This window comes from Phragmites australis, chromosome 10 (assembly GCF_958298935.1).
Source record: "Phragmites australis chromosome 10, lpPhrAust1.1, whole genome shotgun sequence".
NCBI lineage: Eukaryota > Viridiplantae > Streptophyta > Magnoliopsida > Poales > Poaceae > Phragmites > Phragmites australis.
The window spans coordinates 16,582,783-16,602,295 of NC_084930.1; the positions used below are offsets into that span (position 1 = coordinate 16,582,783).

At 42.7% G+C, this 19,513-nt stretch overlaps 1 protein-coding gene across 1 annotated transcript; it reads left to right on the forward strand.

The window, feature by feature from the left end:
• The first annotated feature begins 13,428 nt into the window (after nucleotides 1-13,428).
• LOC133883715 (auxin-responsive protein IAA21-like) lies at nucleotides 13,429-17,343 on the forward strand. The gene is made up of 5 exons (XM_062323130.1): nucleotides 13,429-14,139; nucleotides 14,905-15,149; nucleotides 15,899-16,037; nucleotides 16,665-16,726; nucleotides 17,010-17,343. The coding sequence occupies exons 1-5, from the start codon at nucleotides 13,847-13,849 to the stop codon at nucleotides 17,045-17,047; spliced, it is 777 nt and encodes a 258-aa protein (XP_062179114.1). The 5' UTR covers nucleotides 13,429-13,846; the 3' UTR covers nucleotides 17,048-17,343.
• The last annotated feature ends 2,170 nt before the right edge of the window (nucleotides 17,344-19,513 follow it).

Here is a 19,513-nt window from a genome sequence, read left to right on the forward strand (position 1 = left end):
ATCCCCAATGATGATAGACAGAGAGCGAGGCAGCCTAGATGGTGTAATAATAGCAAGAAACACTTGACCACAGTTGTTCTTCTTAGTGGTCTTCATATCAACTATTTGAGTGACGCCAAGCATGGATCCAATGGCCCATAAGATCGGAAATTTTCTCAGCACTCTTGGGAGATTGAAAATCTTCAACCAAACCTTAGGCAAGGGAAAACCTTCTTCTTAATCATGCCACTCCTCAAATTCCAGTCAAACTCCCTGTATGCTCGGTTCTTTCACATCCGCTCCACCATAAGCCACAAACCTATCCAACTCTTCTTTTGAAGGAAAAGGCATCACGAAGCAGTTTGAGTCCATGATCTTTATTCCAGTTACCTGGCACAAGACCCTGCATTTGGTAGATGATCTGCTCATCAGTTAGCTAACCACCTGTAGTGAACATGGCCCTTTTAAGGCATGTATGTGATTTTTGTGATTAATGACAACATAGTCAAAGGGACTAACATGTTTGTCAAGTATATGCTTTAGTAGATCTTATGGATGCAATACATGAATAAGCCACCGAAGCGGAACTCAAGAAAGTTTGAAATGGATGATTTTAGAGAAGGTTGCACTGACCAGATGGTGATGAAGATGAACAGAGCGATGAAGAAGATGAGAAAAGCACCTCAAGTGATGAAGAAATGGATCCTAAGATCAATAAGCTCATCTCAAGATTGGAGAAGAACTTCAAGAGGATCAATGCCAAGATTAATCATCCAATTTCTATAAAAGACTTAGTCAACACAATTGATCATATCAAGAAGGATAAAAAGACCAAGAACAAGAGGGAGACAAAGGAAAGAAGCAAAGCTTTTGCAAGCATAGGAAGATGGGTGAGTGAAGATGAATATTCAAGCTCAAGTGATCAAAGCTTCACCATCCACTACTCAAAAAGAAGCTCTTCCTCAATGTCGTCGTCACAAGTGCCTTATGAACAAAGGTATGGAAAATAATGTAAGTGATGATGAATCCGATGATGATCCCCCCTCACAAGAATAACTTCTTGATTTGATCAATGAGCAACAAAGGGCCTTAAAGAAATAAGCTAAAGAACTTAAGAAATTCAATGCCCTTAATGACATTCATGTTACTTTTGTTTCTAATTATAAACAATTAGTGAGCAAATTTGAATTGCTAAATAAGGAGCATGAAAAACTTAAGGCAAAACTTGTGGGTATTGAATCTCAACATAAGTCCCTTTAAAGTAATCTACCTGTCTCTTTAATTTTAATCCTAAGGTAGATGCTTTCACTTCTTGTGATGATTTGAATGATCTATCTAGCTCACCCCTTTGCAATGAGGCATATGTTGAGAATGTTGTTGTAGAATTATGTAATGATTTCATTGCATAAGAGAATGTTGAGGTCAAGCAAGAATTGAAGAAGCTCAAGAAGGAGTTAGCAAGATGGAATGGAAAGAACAATGTCCAATGTCCTCAAGATAACCATGACAACATGGTGAATAAGCTTACGGAGGGGTCCACCGTGACATGCTTCAAGTGTTATCAAGAAGGTCACAAGTCCTTCCAATGCGAGCAAGTAAAGAAGGAGACTAAAAAGAAGAAGAATATAATGACCTTTTCAAACAAGACCTACAATATCTACACCAAGCTTAATTACAAGATCAAGATTAAGAGCAACCACTATAAGCTTAAGAAGAAGGACAATGGCAAAGTGGTTGCACACTTGGTTGGACAAAAGGACCGGAGGTGGAACCAACCCATTTGGGTGTCTAAGGAAGTCATCACCAACATGAAAAGGCCCCAATCAGTTTGGATTCCAAAGAAGACTTGAAGTCTATGGGCCAGCTAGGGGGATTTGGAGACTTAGCACACAAGATGAAGTGAAAGTTTAATCAAAGAAACCAAGTGTACAAGATTAGGCACACTAATGAAGATCTTGATCATCATATACCCAAATTCCTCATCCAAAGGTAATAAAGTAATAGTAAATATATTTTTATTCACGCATTTTGTTTTTTATCTAGTGCATTTGTCTTGTTTAGGATTGCATGTGTATATTTCATTTCCTCGCAATGCCTAGTATAGGTTTTTTATATGGTAGGTTGCTTATGTTTTTAAACGGTAGAGTAGACACATTAGATGAATCTATATCACATTTAGATAAAAATTAATATAGTTTTATCTTATAAATTTTTTGAAGCTGATTAGTTTTAATTATCTTAATTCACCTCTTCTTAGGACGTCACTAATCCCCACATCACCGACTACCTTCACCAAAGCCATATTACTCAGTGTCGTCAAATTGGATCGGCAGGTGTGGAATATGATAGAAAACCAAGCCCTCCTAGCCTATTGCATGTGCCACCGGCCTAGGCCCTCTCATCGACGGGCATTTATTGGTGATATGAGCATTACTTTCGCACACCTCACATGAGATGACTGCATTTCATTCAGCAATAGCATGGCCTTTAGTGAAGCACCGAAAGCAAATTTCTTAATCATTGAGTTCGGCTTTCTTGCAATGTCTTTGTCGTGCCCTTCGTCAGCACCCTTTTTGTTTTCACTGTCATCACTGGGTTCAGTTGTCGCTGCCACAGTAGCATCTGCAATTACCTTGGTGCATGTGGACGTTTCCTCCATCTTAGCTACCGCAGACGATGCCTGTGTACTCGCAGCTGAAGCTCCAGAGTGAGCCACACCGTACCACTTATGTAACCGGAAGGTTGGCCTCTAGTGCGTTGCAAACCAGCACCAAAGCCATCACGACCCGTGTCATTGCTACTATGGCTACCATGTCCAGTGCCAAAGACCAGACCGAAGCTCGGATTGAATACCTGCTGGCCACCGCCAGGTCCTACAATGAACCTAAAGCCCTAGATGCCAAAAACCCGTAGTGCCGATCCCGGTGTTGCCGAAGCCAGTGTTGCCGAGCCCGACATTGCCAAAGCCCTGATTGCCAAAGTTGTTGTCAAAACTTGGAATGCCGAAACCATTGTTCTCGAAGTTGCTATCATTGCCACCGATCCCAGAACCTTGATTGGGTCCAGGAAAACCACCCCCTACCGCCGTCGTTCTAGCCGCCACCCTGACTACCCGCCTCCATGCCCCGACGTGCATGCAGCTGCCAGGTACGATCTCCCAGGGTTCGGAGAATGAAGCTTGGGTTGTTTTCCTCGCACAGGCGGAGGGCCAGTCGACGATGCCACAGGGTTCGGTTTGCCAGCACGAGCGAAGAAACTTGCCAAGCTGGCGCAGGATCTGAAGCTAGCTTCGTTCAGGCCGTTTCGGATGACGACTACTAGGCCCACATCAGTCATCCCTTTGGGCCTCTGAGTGTTTGGATCCAGTACAATGTCTCGATCCGAAACTAACGATGTTTTTGAAATTTGAACTGTACCCATTGAAGGCCGTTGCGACCTTTCGCCGGAGACCTTGTCACCGAAGTTAGAAACTCTGGTCATAGGTGAACGTCGTCGCAGATCCTTAGACACAGCGATGTCCCCAAGGGTTCTCGGCGGCGAAACTCGACGTCTCAGCAGCAGACCTGTGAGAGCTACCTGCATCATGAAATGCTGAGCGTACCTTAGCATCTGAAGTCTTCAAAGAGTTCTCCGTAGTTCGTAGATCCTGCAGAGAAAAGCATGCTGCCAGAGCCGCAGACGAAAACTGGCATTAATATCTCCGGCGTGGCCCCTGCAGCTTCGTCCTCTAAATAAGCTCCCCAAAAATTACTGCCACTTCCCACTTCTTTGATCAGACAGTGGATCCGATCCACCCTCATTTACTGGCGAAGTGGAGAACACTGCTGGAGTTGAACTCTCTGGATCCAAAACACCCTCTAATTCCTTGGAAAATCTCCCGCTCCCCATCCTCCTCTTCCTCCGACTCTGTCTCCGACGAGAACGTAGCTAGACCTCAGTGCCCGCCGGAGAGAAGATGCAAGGGTCAGCCTCCGTCGCCCCCTCATCCAGAGCACCCCGTCTACTGCATGTACCACGGATAAGAATTGCTCCTCTGGCTGCTCCACCTCATCGAGTGTTAGCTACGCTGTTTGCTGATACGGTTCATGATGCAGCAGCCCTGGCATGGTTGGTCCCACTCTTCTTGACGACCTAGATACATGCAACCAGGCCCGGATATAGATGTAGTTAGGTCTAGCGTGAACAATCCAATTCACGGCTCATGCGCGGCGAGGTTGAGAGGTCAGCCGGCCAGCTGGCCATGGCCCGCCCGGCCGAGTGACCACTGACCTCCCACCCACACGTGCACGCGCGCGCGTGGGAGCCTACGCCATTAATCCGATCGGTCGATCTTGACCAGCCGATTAGGCGTTAACTGACATGGATTGATGGGTGCATGGACCAACAAAGCTACCTAGCTCTCTCCCTGCGCGCGCGTCGGCTGGTGGCACATCGGCCTCGCTTGGCCATGGGCGTGCGCGTCGCTGTCCATGTCGGCAGCAGCCAGCGAGCGCGCGGCAGCGGCGCAAACCTCCAAGCTTGGACGTACACATCGATTAGCTGCCTGGCCAGCGGGCTCCATCGTTCCGGTGGCGTTTCCACATCTGTCCATCTAACCAGCACGTCCAGTCCAACTCGTATCTCTCTCTCTCAGGCGCGCAAGTCTGAGACACCGTATCAATTGTTAGAAAATTAGCCGGCGCACATAAAAAAACATCAATGTAACTCTAAGTTTGATCATAACTTCTATGATAATTACAAATTCAAATAATTCCATGTATAGTATTAGGTTCCAAAGCTTTGAGTTTGAAAATATACTTCTAAAAGAACTCAAACTGGAGTTCTCAAATTTGAACTTGCAAAACGTACAAAATTAAATACTCTTAAACTTGTACTGATATCTAGCTCTTATTATAGCCCACCGTTTCACAATTAACAAAAAGTTTAACGCTCCACTATTTAGGTTGTCGGCGGAGCAATAAATTCCGTAAGGATGGGCCAAAATTTTTATATTCAATTTTCTCCTTTTTCTTAAAAGTGAAAGAAAAATGTGGAGTTAGGACTTAGGAGGTTTAAGCCCAGTCCATGCTCCCTAGGCACCTTACTACAATAACAACTGGCCGCAGTGAGCTCCGCGTGAGGTGGATCCCAATAATGGTGCATAAAAACACCAGAGAAGCTCGTTGAAGTGGTTACTAGCGGTGGCCAGCAGTTGTGGCGCGATAGAGCTGGTGCTAGGGAAGGCGTAGTGGAGCTTGGTTATGAGAATGCCAGTTGGACTGGTCGGAGAAAGGGCAAAGAAACGGACAATAACAGTACGTGTGCTGTATTTTTGTCTTTTTCTCCGTGATTTGTCAATTTCGTAAGTCACAAACAAAGTCGAGTTTGGTGTTGAAATTTTATATGGTTGTATGTCACCCCATCTCTACATGTGAAGAATTTTTTAAGACTTCTAAGTATGTTTTCTTTAGTGATTTCGTGATTCCACCGAGAAAAGGGTTTCGACTAAATATTTTCCCTTTTATTGCATCATTAAACAAGGACAACAATTCAAAATATGCTAATTATTTTCTTAATGAAAAATACAATGTTTTTCACAAAAATGGGCAAAATATTTTAGACCGGTGAAACACTATTTACGTACCTCCGTGGTGCAATGCCAATTAGAAAATGGTTAGCACTTGTTCCTATATATACTATAAAACGCGAGTTTTCTTATAATTATTTCTCACCCAATAATTATCTACCCAAATTAATTTGACGGTGTTGGATAAAGCACGAGTTGGTTCCCTCACCCCTTCTCTTTCCCGCTCCTTTCCTCTGACAAGCTCCAAACCGTTCTGTGCTGCCTCCGCCACCACGAGGCAACCACGACGCCACCACTACATCAACATCGTCCTGGTCCACCACCACTAGGCCACTGTGTTACCTGTCGTGGCGACCTCCACCTCAATGGCCCTTGTTCCTCCCGCATCCTATCCCACCGATTCCGCTTGACTCCTGCCTATCTCCTCCTCTACTCGGCATGCGGCTACCTCCTCTGCGCCCACCTCCCCCTCTGATCGAAGCACAGCGGCTTCCTACCTGCAACCAGCTTCCCAGCTCTGCAGTGCTACGCCACCACGCGTGTGGGGAACCATCTAAATAATATTCTAATTAATCACCAGGAGGATCATTATTCATAATCACAACCTCGATGATTAACCAGAATATCATCCCGGTAATCCCTGCACGTGTTTTGGGCCCAAGGATCGGAACACATGCATTCCAACGTATACATCACAACATAGCTTAATAAAGAGCGAGTAATAAATATTTATATTACAAGTATTAAGCATGCAACTGATTTCAACAATTTACAACAAAAACGAGCTAGGAGGAGACAAAATCCCTCAACTCCTAACCACAAAAGAACTACGCAACGAAAAGTTAAACTTATAAACAACAAAAGAGAACGGCGCCACATGCCCCTAGACACTGTCTCAACACGCCGCCTTCAGAATAAAATGCACTACTCTTGCTCGCTACCCTGATCGGCAGGTACGAAGTAGCTAAAAACAACCTCGTCCTCGACAGTAGCAATACCTGCATCAATTTAAGGACAGCACCCTAAGTACGAAGGTACTCGCAAGACTTACACAATATGGATATATAATATTCCGACTCCATTGATTATACATTGGACTGTTAGCAAGGACAGGCCATAAGGTTAAGTAAAACATATGCGATAAGCAATCTAGACATATATGTGTGAGCACCTATACTTAACCAAACATACCATTTTACACTGTAATAACCAACTAAAAATAAATGAAATTGTAACATAAATGTAACATAAGTATTTGAACATATAAGAAAACTGAACCAACTCATCCATCACTATTGTCGGTGGATGAACACTGCAAGCGGGGATCCTGAGGGACCCCCTTTGAGATTCGGCTGGGGGGCTGATTCTGGATCTACCTTGTACATGGATTTAGTGCTAATGTATGAGATCTAGGCGGGACGGATGATCGTCAGCTAGTAGGAATAAATACACAAGGGATTTAAACAGGTTCGGGCCGCACGGAGCGTAATACCCTACTCCTGTGTGTCTGATGTGCTATTAATGCTCTTGGAATGCCTTTCTCTGGATCTCTGTGTTACAAGGTTTTTTGTCTAAGTCTTGAGCTTCGGTCTTGCTTCTTACTTCTATTCGCCCCAAGTTATCCTCATGGACCTTCACTTGGCTTGACTTGCTAAAAAACTTGTCTTTCTACGAAGTGCTCCCCCTTTTATCCTACCGAGGGGGAGGCTCGGCGTGCCCAAATCGGGGGCACAAGTTTCTGTAAGCCACAAATGGAAAGCAACCATTATGGGTCTACAGTTTAATGTTACAGGGGTTGAAAATGTGTCATTGGACGGTCCCGTCGGTCATCACGCCCTAACTTTAGCAGGTGCAGGGGGGTCACCAGCCAGCCGCTGAACATCCCACGTGCCCTCCGGTCAGAGCAGATCTGACACGGTCTGACGCGGCAGGGTGCTAGGCGATACGCCTCAAGCCCAGCGACAATATCTTCAAGTTGTTTCCTCTATGGGCCCCGTAAGGTGACGTGCGATGGGACCCGTCGCATTAAATATCTACACACTTTCCTGCCAGGCGGTGGCAAGGACTGACGTACTCAGTACGACAGGCGTAGGGGGAGTGGTTGGATGTGATAGGCCACGCTCCCACTTAAATGCAGCATCAGACCTCCCACCGATTGACAACTCACCGTGGAGCCCTTGTGGGGTCCACCGACAAGGGGCTTCTCAGGTCCTCGGGGAACTCTGGGTATTCAGGGACCAATTGTTCTTGGCCCCGAGCACCCTCTCCCGGATTCGTCTCTTCTCGGGTCCTCGGGGAACTCTGGGTACTCGGGGGCCAACTGTTCATAGCCCCGAGCACCCCCTCCCGGACTTGGCTCTTCTCGGGTCCTCGGGGAACTCCGGGTACTCGAGGGCCAACTGTTTATGGCCCTGAGCACCCCTCCCGGAACTGGCTCTTCTCGGGTCCTCGGGGAACTCTGGGTACTCAGGGACCAACTGTTCATAGCCCCGAGCACCCCCTCCCGGAACTATCTTTTCTCGGGCCCTCGGGGAGATGGTCCCCGAGGGATGGTGCCACGTGGCACTGTGCTGTCCTGGCCTCATGACTTGGGAACCCCCAGTTCCCATATCACCTACAACTATAATAACCAAACTATCAACCACATATTTGAACCATCACCCACAAACGAGAACTCTACGCCTGGGTGCAAATGAAACAATAGCATGCTCATGATCGAGAGTGCGACAGTTCGAACTGTTTATACTCCCTGCAGGGGATACCCCTGGACCCAGACGACACGAGGACCATACGGCTTGTGTCACCCGCTAAAGTGCACACAAGGGGGTACTCATGACAACCTTTCCCAACCAGCCCCAACCGTGTGGATCGTGCATCGCTCGGTGCGGCGGTACTAGAACTACTCCCGGAGCAAACTAGTATCACTTACAAGCCCGCCCACTCATACCGTCGATGTTCAGGCCCACAAAGCCACAGCTGCGAAGGTATTTGGCTCCCCTTACCATTAGATCAGCATGTGGTGAGTAAGGTAATTGCTAAAGCCAACTACCCCGATGATCAACCTTAAACGATGCAAGCAGTCTACGGTGCCTGGGTTCCTCTCCCGAACTGGCTCCAGGACTTTCCTTCGAGGCAGCCGTCACCCCTAACACTACTCACATCTCGTCTCATACTCACCACTCATCCAACCAACATCCACATAACCATATACATGAACAAGTAGCAAGCCCTAAGCTCGCGAACAATTGCTCATCTTCTATCGAGGACCTATGCATTGCTAAGCATTTCAATTGACTCTTAGACATTTTTCACGTTACCAAAGCTACAAGGATATAGATGAACAATTTGAGGTAGGGATTATGCAATCAACATAGATTCTACCTATAAAAACTCGACATCAACTCCCTATACATGTAAACCTATATATAAGCATAGTTTATCAATATTTAGATTTCATTCAATTCGACAAAGTTGTAATATGATAGATGCTTGCCTTGCTGCTCAGGTAGCTGCCTATAGTTACCCATACAACACTCGCAGAAATTTGGAAGATAGGAGTCGTCTTCGACCACAATCGCCTCCCGCTTCGGCTCCTTGTTAGCTAAACAAGAACACGTGCAATGATGAGTATGAATGAATGCAACAACGCATGCCATAATGCTTAACAAAATGCTAGAAGTATATGATATGCGAATCAATGCAATACTAAATGATCTAAACAAAAACTAAAAAATAATAGCCATCTGGAGTATCTGGATTGGTTCGGAGTATCCGGGTTCGGATCCTCTGAGTGAACCTCTGAAAGAGGCGCTCGGTTGCTGCCTTCTTATTTGATTGGCTTGGAGTATCCGGGTGAATCCGGAGTATCCAGGTGATCCTCTTGTGAAGGCTCTCAGTTAGCCACTATTCTAACTTAACCCGGAACCTCTAGGTTGGTCCGAACTATCCGGGATGTGCCGGACACTCCGAGTAAGGCTCTGAACGAAGCTCTCAGTTACTCGATAACGCAACTACTCAGAGTCTTCGGGTTTGACCGGATTATCCAGGTGACACAGACTTGGGTTCTTCACAACCTTTCCCCTCGGTAATTCGACCCACTTTATAAATCTATGCTACACAAATGTGCATATGCCCATCCAAAAGATTCTAAACCACTCTCGCACCCTAAACCCTAACCAATTTTGAACATAATTCAACGGACCATTTCTGCTGAATCCAAAGTCTCCGGGTGAGTCCAAAATATCCGGGTCAGCCCAAACAAGCTGTTCTCGAGTGGATTTTTGGCTGATTCGAGTTATGATCTTTTCCAAGTCCAAAGAGAACATGTTAGGGGTAGTTCAAGGGTCCTAGAACTTACTCATCAACTAGCAACACGACTCTAGAGCTCATTTTCGACCAAAACTCCATTTTTGCTCCAAAAAGCTCAAGAACGCCAAGAACTTCAAAAACTACTCGATTCTTCCATGAAAACAAAAATGGATTAGATAGATGAGTAGCCCATGAGCTAGAGAATGAAATGGTACCACATGCATACCTTGAACCCTCCACTTGAGCTCGGAGTTTGGGAGAAAGGAGAGAGTGAGCTTGAGTGGGAGAGTGAGAGGGGAGCTGCTGCGGCTGCAACTCGGGTGGGGACATGGGGAGTGAGAGGAGGAGAGAGACAGGGCAGGTGGGGTGCTGCCCACTTGAGAGAGGGAGTGAGTGAGGTGTGGGGCCCACGTGCTAGAGAAAATGGGTATTTCCAATGCAATTTCTATTCTTTTCTCTCCTAATTTTCTTTCTATTATCCAATTGAATTTTAACGAAGTGCATTAGTATTCTGAATTACAATTACGCAAAATTATATATAATTCTTAAAAAACATGATTATATTTAATTGCATGATTAAGGATTTGGGATGTGACAGTGCGCCCCTCCTCTACGTCCACCTCCTCTTTCTCATGGTAGGCACTACTGAATCATCACCACTCATCCCATCCCCGCTCGCAACCTGTTCGACGAAACCCTGCAGTGTCTCCCTGTCCCTCATCTTCCCTGCAGGTCATCGCGGTCCTCCTCGTCAGCAAGTTCGATATCCAAATCACCCGGGCCATCACCGGCGAGAACATCATTGGCAGGGACGCGAAGCCTTTCGTCTTCCAAGGCGGGTTCCGGAATGCGCACACTGTCTACAACTTTGAGGATGACTACAAGCAGAAGGGGAGGGGAGAGCAGCACAGCCATGATGTTCGTAGGAAGTAGCAAAACTAAATTGCAAATGGTGTACAACAGATGGCGTGGTGCGACCTTCTCTCCTCTGTATCCAACCTTGTTGTTGCTTGCTCATTGATAGCCGCTATGGTTTCTTTTTTCTATTGCCTAATCACTTTGCTTGAAGAATTCAGGCTATCTATTGTTAGGCAAAGTATCAATTGATGTGTCAGTATCGTTGGTGTATTAGTGATTTATTTAGAGGTATTTGTGTATTAGTTATTTGATTAACAGATCAACACAATTTTGCTAATTTTTTTGAGGACTATTTCAACTAGTGTCAAGGCATAGGTTGGATATTACTGGGATAGACGGATAGTAGTCAGCAATAATAGAAAAAGTCAAGGCACGATTTACTTTAGTTTAATGGAATATGTCGGAAGGCATCTGATAGTCTGATCTTGATAGGCTTTAGTGGGACACTTTGGTAATGTGGAGATTTGCAGCAGATTTGGATAGATATAGGCATATAGCTCAATTATGATTTAGATCAGGTATTCAGGTGGTGTGGTTGCTGAATTCATTAGGCAAATTCTCCATTCACTCTTTCTACTATGCTTTAAAAGTTCAAAGTGTACAATCTCCGAACCAATTTTTTTGGTAAGTGAAGTAATCTGTCAAGAACAAAGTATTTTTTATGGTTAGTGCTCAGAAAATTCATATGAACAAATAACAATTTACTTCGAAGGATCAAAAGGGGAGAAACAATGTCAATTTTTTTGGTAGTGATGAGTTATTTATCACTTTTCTACTACTAATTTTGTATGGATTGTGGTCCATTGGTCAATGCACTTTTAACCTGGATTCTTCCCTTTGCTATACTCATCAGCTGATGTGCGGCTGGTTAAAGAGTGCTCCCAGAAAGAAATCCCATTTAGTGATTGCTTGCAGAGTTGCAATGCAGCATACATGTGGTTGATCCAATAGTATAGAAATGCAGTATATTTCTTCCAAAACATCTACATCCTATTGATCCTTATGTTCCTGACCAATTCAATTTGTTATTGGCTTTATTTATGCCAATAGTATAGAAATACAACATATTTCTTCCAAAACATGTACATCCTATTGATCCTTATGTGCTGACCAATTCAATTTGTTATTGGCTTTATTTATGTGATCTAAGCTGTGTTGCAACCAACCATTTCATCAAGGCAAAATGATGGCCTTCTGTGGGGATTTAGCATAATCTGGCTTCAATTGATTTTGTCAACATATGGAACTTTTATGGTTCATCAATTTTGCTTATTTTTAGATTTTATTGTTAACTTGAATTGATTTTACTTTAGTAGTGGTTCTTATATTTATTCTTATGTTTTTAATATTCTATAAGACCTGTTAGAAGGTTTCACAAAGTTTGGGGGTGAAGTCCAAACTTCGTTCTACCTCCTGATATTCATGACAATGTGGGCTCCTTCTGCTCGAGATTTCCTTCCAGCGTGGTATTATTTTTCTCTTATTTTTATTTCCATTTGTTACTGTCAAATCTCAAAATTGTTGGTCCGAATTAGTTTATACAGTATGTAATGTTTTGCCGAAATGATGTTGGAAGGTGTCTTTGCCTAAAGATGAGTTCCAGATAGCTGTACAATTGGCAATTGATTCATACAATATTGGATCCTGGATCACGATTTATTTTTTCCATAGCATAGCTCAAAATTATATACAATATAATTATATATGTGAATCTTCTAATTTTGATTCCCACATGAAATGATGACTATCGTCTGCATCCAAAAAATATGAGAAAGCTAATTCACAAAAGCTACAATAAAAATTGAGGAAAAGGGAAAAAAATTGTAACCAGATTTTAAATTTTCTTTAAGGAGATTTTTCTTTCACGATTTTCTTTTGAATGCAGTATGCCCGTGTTCTTGTTGCAATGGTCTCACCTTCGGCATAGATTAGCTTTTCATAACAAAACTTAAGGAAGTCGATAAGGATTTCAGGATCAATGGCGGGTGGGTTTTCAGATAATTAAGTAGGCCTCAAAATCAATTGGTTTACCTCTGCTGATTGTGAGTTTCTGATATTCCCTACTGGCTTTTCTTAACTGGATAAGTTGATGCATGTTCTAAGCTTATCAGAATATATATGATTGTAGCATTTCCATGTCATTGTATATTGTTGTAGTTTTTTCATTTCTCTGTCTTGTCAACGAGCATATGGATATCAGTTAGGCCAAGGGATTTAATTTAGTGCCACTTATCTACGATGAAAAGAAAATAGTTTTGCCACTGTGTATTATTTCATTAACATTTGCAGTGTATTGTAGCATTCATATTTCTTTCTTTCTTTTTTGTATGTAGCTATTGATGATGTGATTCTTCCTTTAATGATAGTGGTCATCTACTGGTCTCGGGTTTGCAATAATTTTTTTCTATACACTGGGACCTCATTTGATTCACCATGTTTTATTACAGACATTTCTATATTATAATTTTTGGCCTTAGTAGCATCAAATTTCTTGTCTTTTTTTTGTTGTCATATGTTGACATCATTTACTTTTTTTTATATATAAATAAGCCATCTAACCAAAAGAATGCAAAGTTCAAGCTTTCAAGGACCCTTCTCACTTCATCATAAATACTTGGCTTACAGAAGTATTGGTTAATTCTCTTAGCACAGGAAAATCATTTTAAGATACGTTGCAACACACCGGCACTCATCTAGTCGATTAAAAGTAGCAATCAGTGCCAATGCTAATAGCTTCTTTTGCACACTATCAATTTAGAACCTTTCTACTTACCTATCATCTCAACGGGGAAAAAACCATCGAATTCTTGGTTCTTGGTACATTCATGCCCTAACTCCCAATGGAAAAGACAGAATCACCTAAAAAATTTGAAGAAAACAAAACAAAAGAATAAACTGAGCCTCTAGTTAAACCCGGCCTCCTCGTCCTATGTCTCCTTGCTCTGCCCACTCGCAAGCTCACAAGTTGACCAGCAACCAAGAAACCTCTAAGGCCACCTCTCATCTTCACCTCGCCCTTCCTACCAAGAAACCGAGATTTCCGTAGTTGGTGATGCTCTCCGGGTTTGGGTAGCCATGGCGCTGCCACAGGAGCGGGACTACATCGGGCTGTCGCCGGCGGCGGCGGCCACGGAGCTGCGCCTGGGGCTGCCGGGCACGGAGGAGGAGGCAGTTGGCAGCAAAGTGGAGGCTGGGGCTCCTCTGACACTGGAGCTGGTGCCTAAGGGCGGGGCGAAGCGCGGGTTCGCGGACGCCATTGTGGGGAGCCCTGCCGGGCAGCGGCGGGAGGTGGCGGCGCGGGGCAAGGCGGTGGTGGAGGACGAGGAAGAGGAGGAGAAGAAGAAGAAGGAGCAGGCACCGGCGGCAAAGTAGGTGGACTCGGGACCTTGGGTTAGTGTGTGGGTTCGCCGGTTGGTGCCTTGGTGGTTTAAGTTTTTCTCATTTTATTTTGAAAAAAAAGCTTAATTTTCGTTTTAACGAAAGGAAAAGTTCTCTTTCTGCTTCTTCAGCAAGAGTTTATTTCTTTTACTGTCGTTTTCCATGAGAAATGTTTCACTGTGCATTTTTGTGTCTTTGATGTTCTTTGCTGATTTAGGCGTTTTTTAATTGAAAACTAAAATTGATTATTTATTTGCTTCGAATTCCTTCTTTTTTGAGGTACGAATTGTTGATTCTCTTTTTTTTTCGCTTGAAAAGAGTTCGTTCTGCGCTCCCTAAATAATTTGCCAGTCATTTCTCGAATATCCTTTTTCATATATGTTTAGGAAAACAAGGACATTGCACATAAAAAATAATCTGTCTTTCTCTGACAAATTTGGCGAAGCTTTCTTCCCGTTCATGTGCTCGTTGTTGTTTCTGTTGTGGAAAAGAAGCAACCTTTGCGTGTCTGGTCTCCACTTGCGTGATGCTAATGTGCCAGAGTCCTTGCAATGAGTCAGTTAGCAAGCTTTAGTCAATTAGCGTGGTGTTTATTCTCTCCGTTTTGCAGTTGGGCATTTCTGCTCGCTCAGTACTCGCAAACTACCAATCAGCAACTCCTTGCGGCTGAAGTTGTGTTGTAATTTTCAGTAATTTGTGCAGATTAGAGCAATCTTGAATTGATATTGTTTTGACTGTTCGAGTGTCTGTAACAGGGCACAGGTGGTAGGATGGCCTCCAATCCGCAGTTACAGGAAGAACGCCATGGCGATGAACCTGCCTGCAGCGAAAAGCAAAGACGATGATGGGGTGAAGCAGGCTCCTCCGGCGCAGGGGTGTCTCTACGTCAAGGTTAGCATGGATGGCGCGCCATACCTCAGGAAGGTGGACCTCGAGATGTACAAGAACTACAAGGAGCTGTCGCTGGCGCTGGAGAAGATGTTCAGCTGCTTTACCGTCGGTGAGCTCTTTGTGTTGGCCCTGATATATCTTGAGCTCAATGGCATTGTCCGGCATTGAATGCATAATACTTCTTATTTAGTTGGATACTTGTGTCCTATGAAATTTTTCTTGGACATATGCAGTCTTTACCGTAGAAATAGATCTAGTTTCCTTTTATGCCAGACCTTTCACAATGCTGTTTGTTAATTCATGAATTTGTCATCTTTGGCAGTTTATGGACTGTACTTCTGCAGTATAACTGTTGCTTGAATTTATACAGAAAAAGGACCAGATATTGTGTTTGTTAAATATTCACTGTTGCTTCTATTTTCTGTATTAGTACTTGTCCCCTGTCTGTCATCCATATCTCTTGCAGGGTGTATCAACAGGAGAACTATCGTTACATGATATTATCCTCCATGACTTGTAATGTTACTGTTTGAGTAAAGCTTTCGGTTTCGGATAGTTTACTTTCATCCACATCTTAAGAACTGCATCTATACTTGGCGTGCACAATATTACTTCATGCGTTTTGTGCTGAACTGCAGCATGTTAGAATTGCCTTTGCTTTTGCATTTGAAATGCACAGTGATAAGTTCACATTGCAATAACAATATTGCCTGTTTATTCACCCGTTTTGGTTACAAAACTGAGTTTAGTTTTCCATGGGACATCTGTCTGCATCAGTGCTGCTGAGTAATTCTGGAAATATTCCTGGTGTTCCTGAACTGGGCCTAACTTTGATTCTTCTTTTTCTGGTCCCTACAGGACATAGTGAATCTAATGGAAAATCTGGAAGAGGACTATCTGATTGCCGACTGAGGGATCTTAAAAATGGGACTGAACTTGTGCTCACTTATGAGGACAAGGATGGAGATTGGATGCTTGTCGGTGATGTCCCGTGGCGGTGAGTGATGATGATAGCCCGCCCAACACAGTCAAATTATTTACTAGAATCTCAAGCAACGTGAATGCTTTTAATTTGTAAATATCAAATTTGTGAGTTTAGTTAATACTTCTTTACCCCCATGTGCATAGACCCTTATGCCTTAGATATTTTGATGGATTTTCTTAGTGTGTTCAAAAGTTATTACATTCAATTTACTAATTGAGTTACTTAAGTGTTTCATTTTTGGGTGTTAAACTGTTGCTGCTTGGTCATGTTTCACTTCTAGGGACGATTCTTAAATAGCTTTTCTTCAGCAGTTTGAATATTGTTCCAGAAATAATGGGAAAGATAAATGGTTGTTAATAAAACAAAGTAAAAAAAACTATGGGAAACTATAACGGAAAATCAGGTTGATAAATGCCAAATCCCAGCCCCTTCCGTCATATGTTTGGGTGGGTTTTATCCTCTCCCTTAACAGCCATGTCATTTTTACTTTATTTACCTAATTTGCACGTACACAAAATAGCATGCCTGCCCCACCAACGTTTTGCATATTCCAATGGATTCTGAACTAGAACCAGGAGTGCAGGAACTTTGTCCTTGAAAAGCTAACAGACTTATGAATTTGATTTTGTTGCATTGCAGAATGTTCACGGACAACTGTAGGAGGCTCAGGATCATGAAGGGTTCGGATGCAGTGGGCCTTGGTAAGTGCAGGTGATATGTAGTAGAATATGGAACTATTTGTTGTGTTCATGCCTTTTTCTGTTGAGGCATATCAGAGAATCTAGTGCTTGCAGTTGTGCACAACTGCATATTATATATGTTTTTGCACAATTGCTTGAACTAGGTCAAATCTGTTCCATTTACTGTGGACATGCACATCTGTTTACCCTGTTTTATTGTCATGAATCGGGCAGATAATCTGCTCATCGCTTTTTTCGCGCTTATTACAAGCTTGTAATACAATAATGTTGCCTTGTTTTTCAGCTCCTAGAGCCATGGAGAAGAGCAAGAACCGTAACTAGGAAAAGGATGGACATGATGACATTATACTTTGTAAGGTCCCATTCTCAAAAACAAGGTTAATGGACTTAATTAAGATGTAAGGAGGGGATTACTTATATCCATGTGTGCCTCTTTGTTTTTGTATTTGGGGTTTGGATGAAGATATGTTAGATTGCAAGCATAAGTTGTGTACTTCCCTGTATGTCTTTCTATTTGACCGTGTGTCGTAGTTTCTATTGTAAATTGTCTTGCTGTATGATGCAAACCGTTTTTGGGGTCCTGCTTTGTGCTTGCTAATGTCCCTGGTGAGTCAGTATCCGTTTCTTGTGCCAATGTCTAAAATTAGCAATGTAAATACTATGTCTTATAACAAATGTTGTAAAATAAGGCACATTTAGATTTAATTTAATTTATAAATAATTCATGAGCGGAAACTGATAAACTGATGTGATCATATCATCAGAGCATAATCTAGACTTATGTACGAAAACATAACATATGACTAGATCTACTATATTCAAAATTATGGATAACAGGAAATAAAGTACGAGTAATATGATTTTTACGTACTGGTTCTGCGTTGTGGAGGTTGCTGAAATTGCTGGTTACACTATGTTGACAACACGATCGATCCTGCTGATGACGTGCCGAGTTTGTTGACGATGACAGCGGGCAGCACCCAAGCGACTAGAAAGACGAGTCGTAGTGAAGAACTCGAGTAGTCGTGCGGAGTGTTTTCTAAAAACCTTATTCGCCCTCTCTCGGTGCAAGATCTCAAGAGCAAGGGTTTTAGAGACCTGATCTCCTGTTCGTTGGTGTACGCTTACATCAGGATGGAATAGACTACAACGACAGTACAATCGAGAGAGAAAGAGGCAAAACTCTAATTCTTATATAGATTCACGTAATAAGAGTGTTATCAATTTTAGGGCTACTTTCAATTATCAGTCTATGTTGTACATGTTCCTAATGAGGTGGAGGTCTTTACATACATATCGAAGAAAACCCTCCACCTCTACCTCTATTAGTAATATGGTTTAATAGACGGTGGGCCTCAACATAGACAACATCTTTACAATATGGGCCTTTGAGATTTATTAGGTATTATTGCATGGGTCAATTCTAATAATTCTAACAATTCCCCATAGATCTCAAAGTTCTATAGAGAATTGTCAGTTTCTCACTATTGTTTGATATACTAATATTTCAGTGAAGACTATTAAGTTGAACATCCACTTAGAACATCAAGCTACACTCATTCACAACTTGAACAATGGACAATACCTTGAATTGCAAGTTTTACTTAAAGTCATAACTAATATTTGGTTGTCAGTAGGCTACCCTACGGGTGGGCACGTAAGTCTTACTCCATGGTTTCTTCATGAGTTTACTAGATATCATCTAAATCTCATAGACTGCGACCAACAGTCAGACTCATATAGGTGTGTTCTTTCAAGAATGTCCTGTAGGTCAGCATCTTCACTATTTAAAGCCAATAGAACATATTAAGGTAATATCCAACCTGCTTTACAGATCTCTGAGAGTATTACACTTCACTCGAGTGGGTCAAATAACAAAGGTACTTTCCTCCAGTTAGACCAATAGCTTGTTCTTCTCAAGTCCTAATTCACGGGATATTCGATCACATAGGTTGGGTTACTACTATGGTATAACATAGGTCTCATACCCATCTCCTTCAATGCATTATCTGTCACACTCCGTGATAGTCCCTTTGTAAAGATATCTGCTAGGTTCTTACCTGTTTGGATATAATCCAAGGTTATCACTACGGAGTTGCTCAATTTTCTGATAGACTTTAATCGTCTCTTTACGTGTATTGAAGACTTTTCATTATCCTTTGAACTGTTTACTTTGATAATAACCATCTGATTATCACAGTTCATAAGCATAGCCGGTATCGGTTTCTCAACCACAGGTAAGTCCATCAATAACTCACGTAGTCATTCTGCCTCAACAGTGGCTGTGTCTAATGCAATGAGTTCTATTTCCATATTTGACATTATCAAGATGGTCTATTTGCAAGACCACCATGACACAGCAGCCCCACTTAGAGTGAATACATATCCATTTGTGGCGTAAATCTCATCAGCATCAGATTTCCAATTTGAATCACTATAACCCTCCAGTACCGATGGGTACATAGAATAGTGAAGACCATAACTCATAGTACCAAGCAAATAACGCATGACTCGCTCAAGCAGACACCATTGTTCATCACCTGGGTTAGAAGTAAAGTGACTCAATTTGCTCCCAACAAATAAGATGTCAGGCCTTGTAGCACCAGTTGGGTACATGAGTGATCCAATAATCTGAGAGTATGTTAGTCGGTTCCTGCCACTTTTCTTATTCTTTCAAAGTATCACACTGAGATCATAAGGTGATGGAGAAAGCTTGCTATCCTGATTCAAAACCTTCATAACATAATGAGATTATGTAAGAGTAATCACATTATCTCCTTTGATTAA

Bases quoted from the DNA above. Each gene is read 5' to 3' on its own strand.
- LOC133883715 (XM_062323130.1), top strand. From the start codon at position 13,847: ATGGCGCTGCCACAGGAGCGGGACTACATCGGGCTGTCGCCGGCGGCG. The intron at 14,140-14,904 runs GTAGGTGGACTC...TGTCTGTAACAG, and splicing joins GAGCAGGCACCGGCGGCAAA to GGCACAGGTGGTAGGATGGC. The intron at 16,727-17,009 runs GTAAGTGCAGGT...CTTGTTTTTCAG, and splicing joins TTCGGATGCAGTGGGCCTTG to CTCCTAGAGCCATGGAGAAG.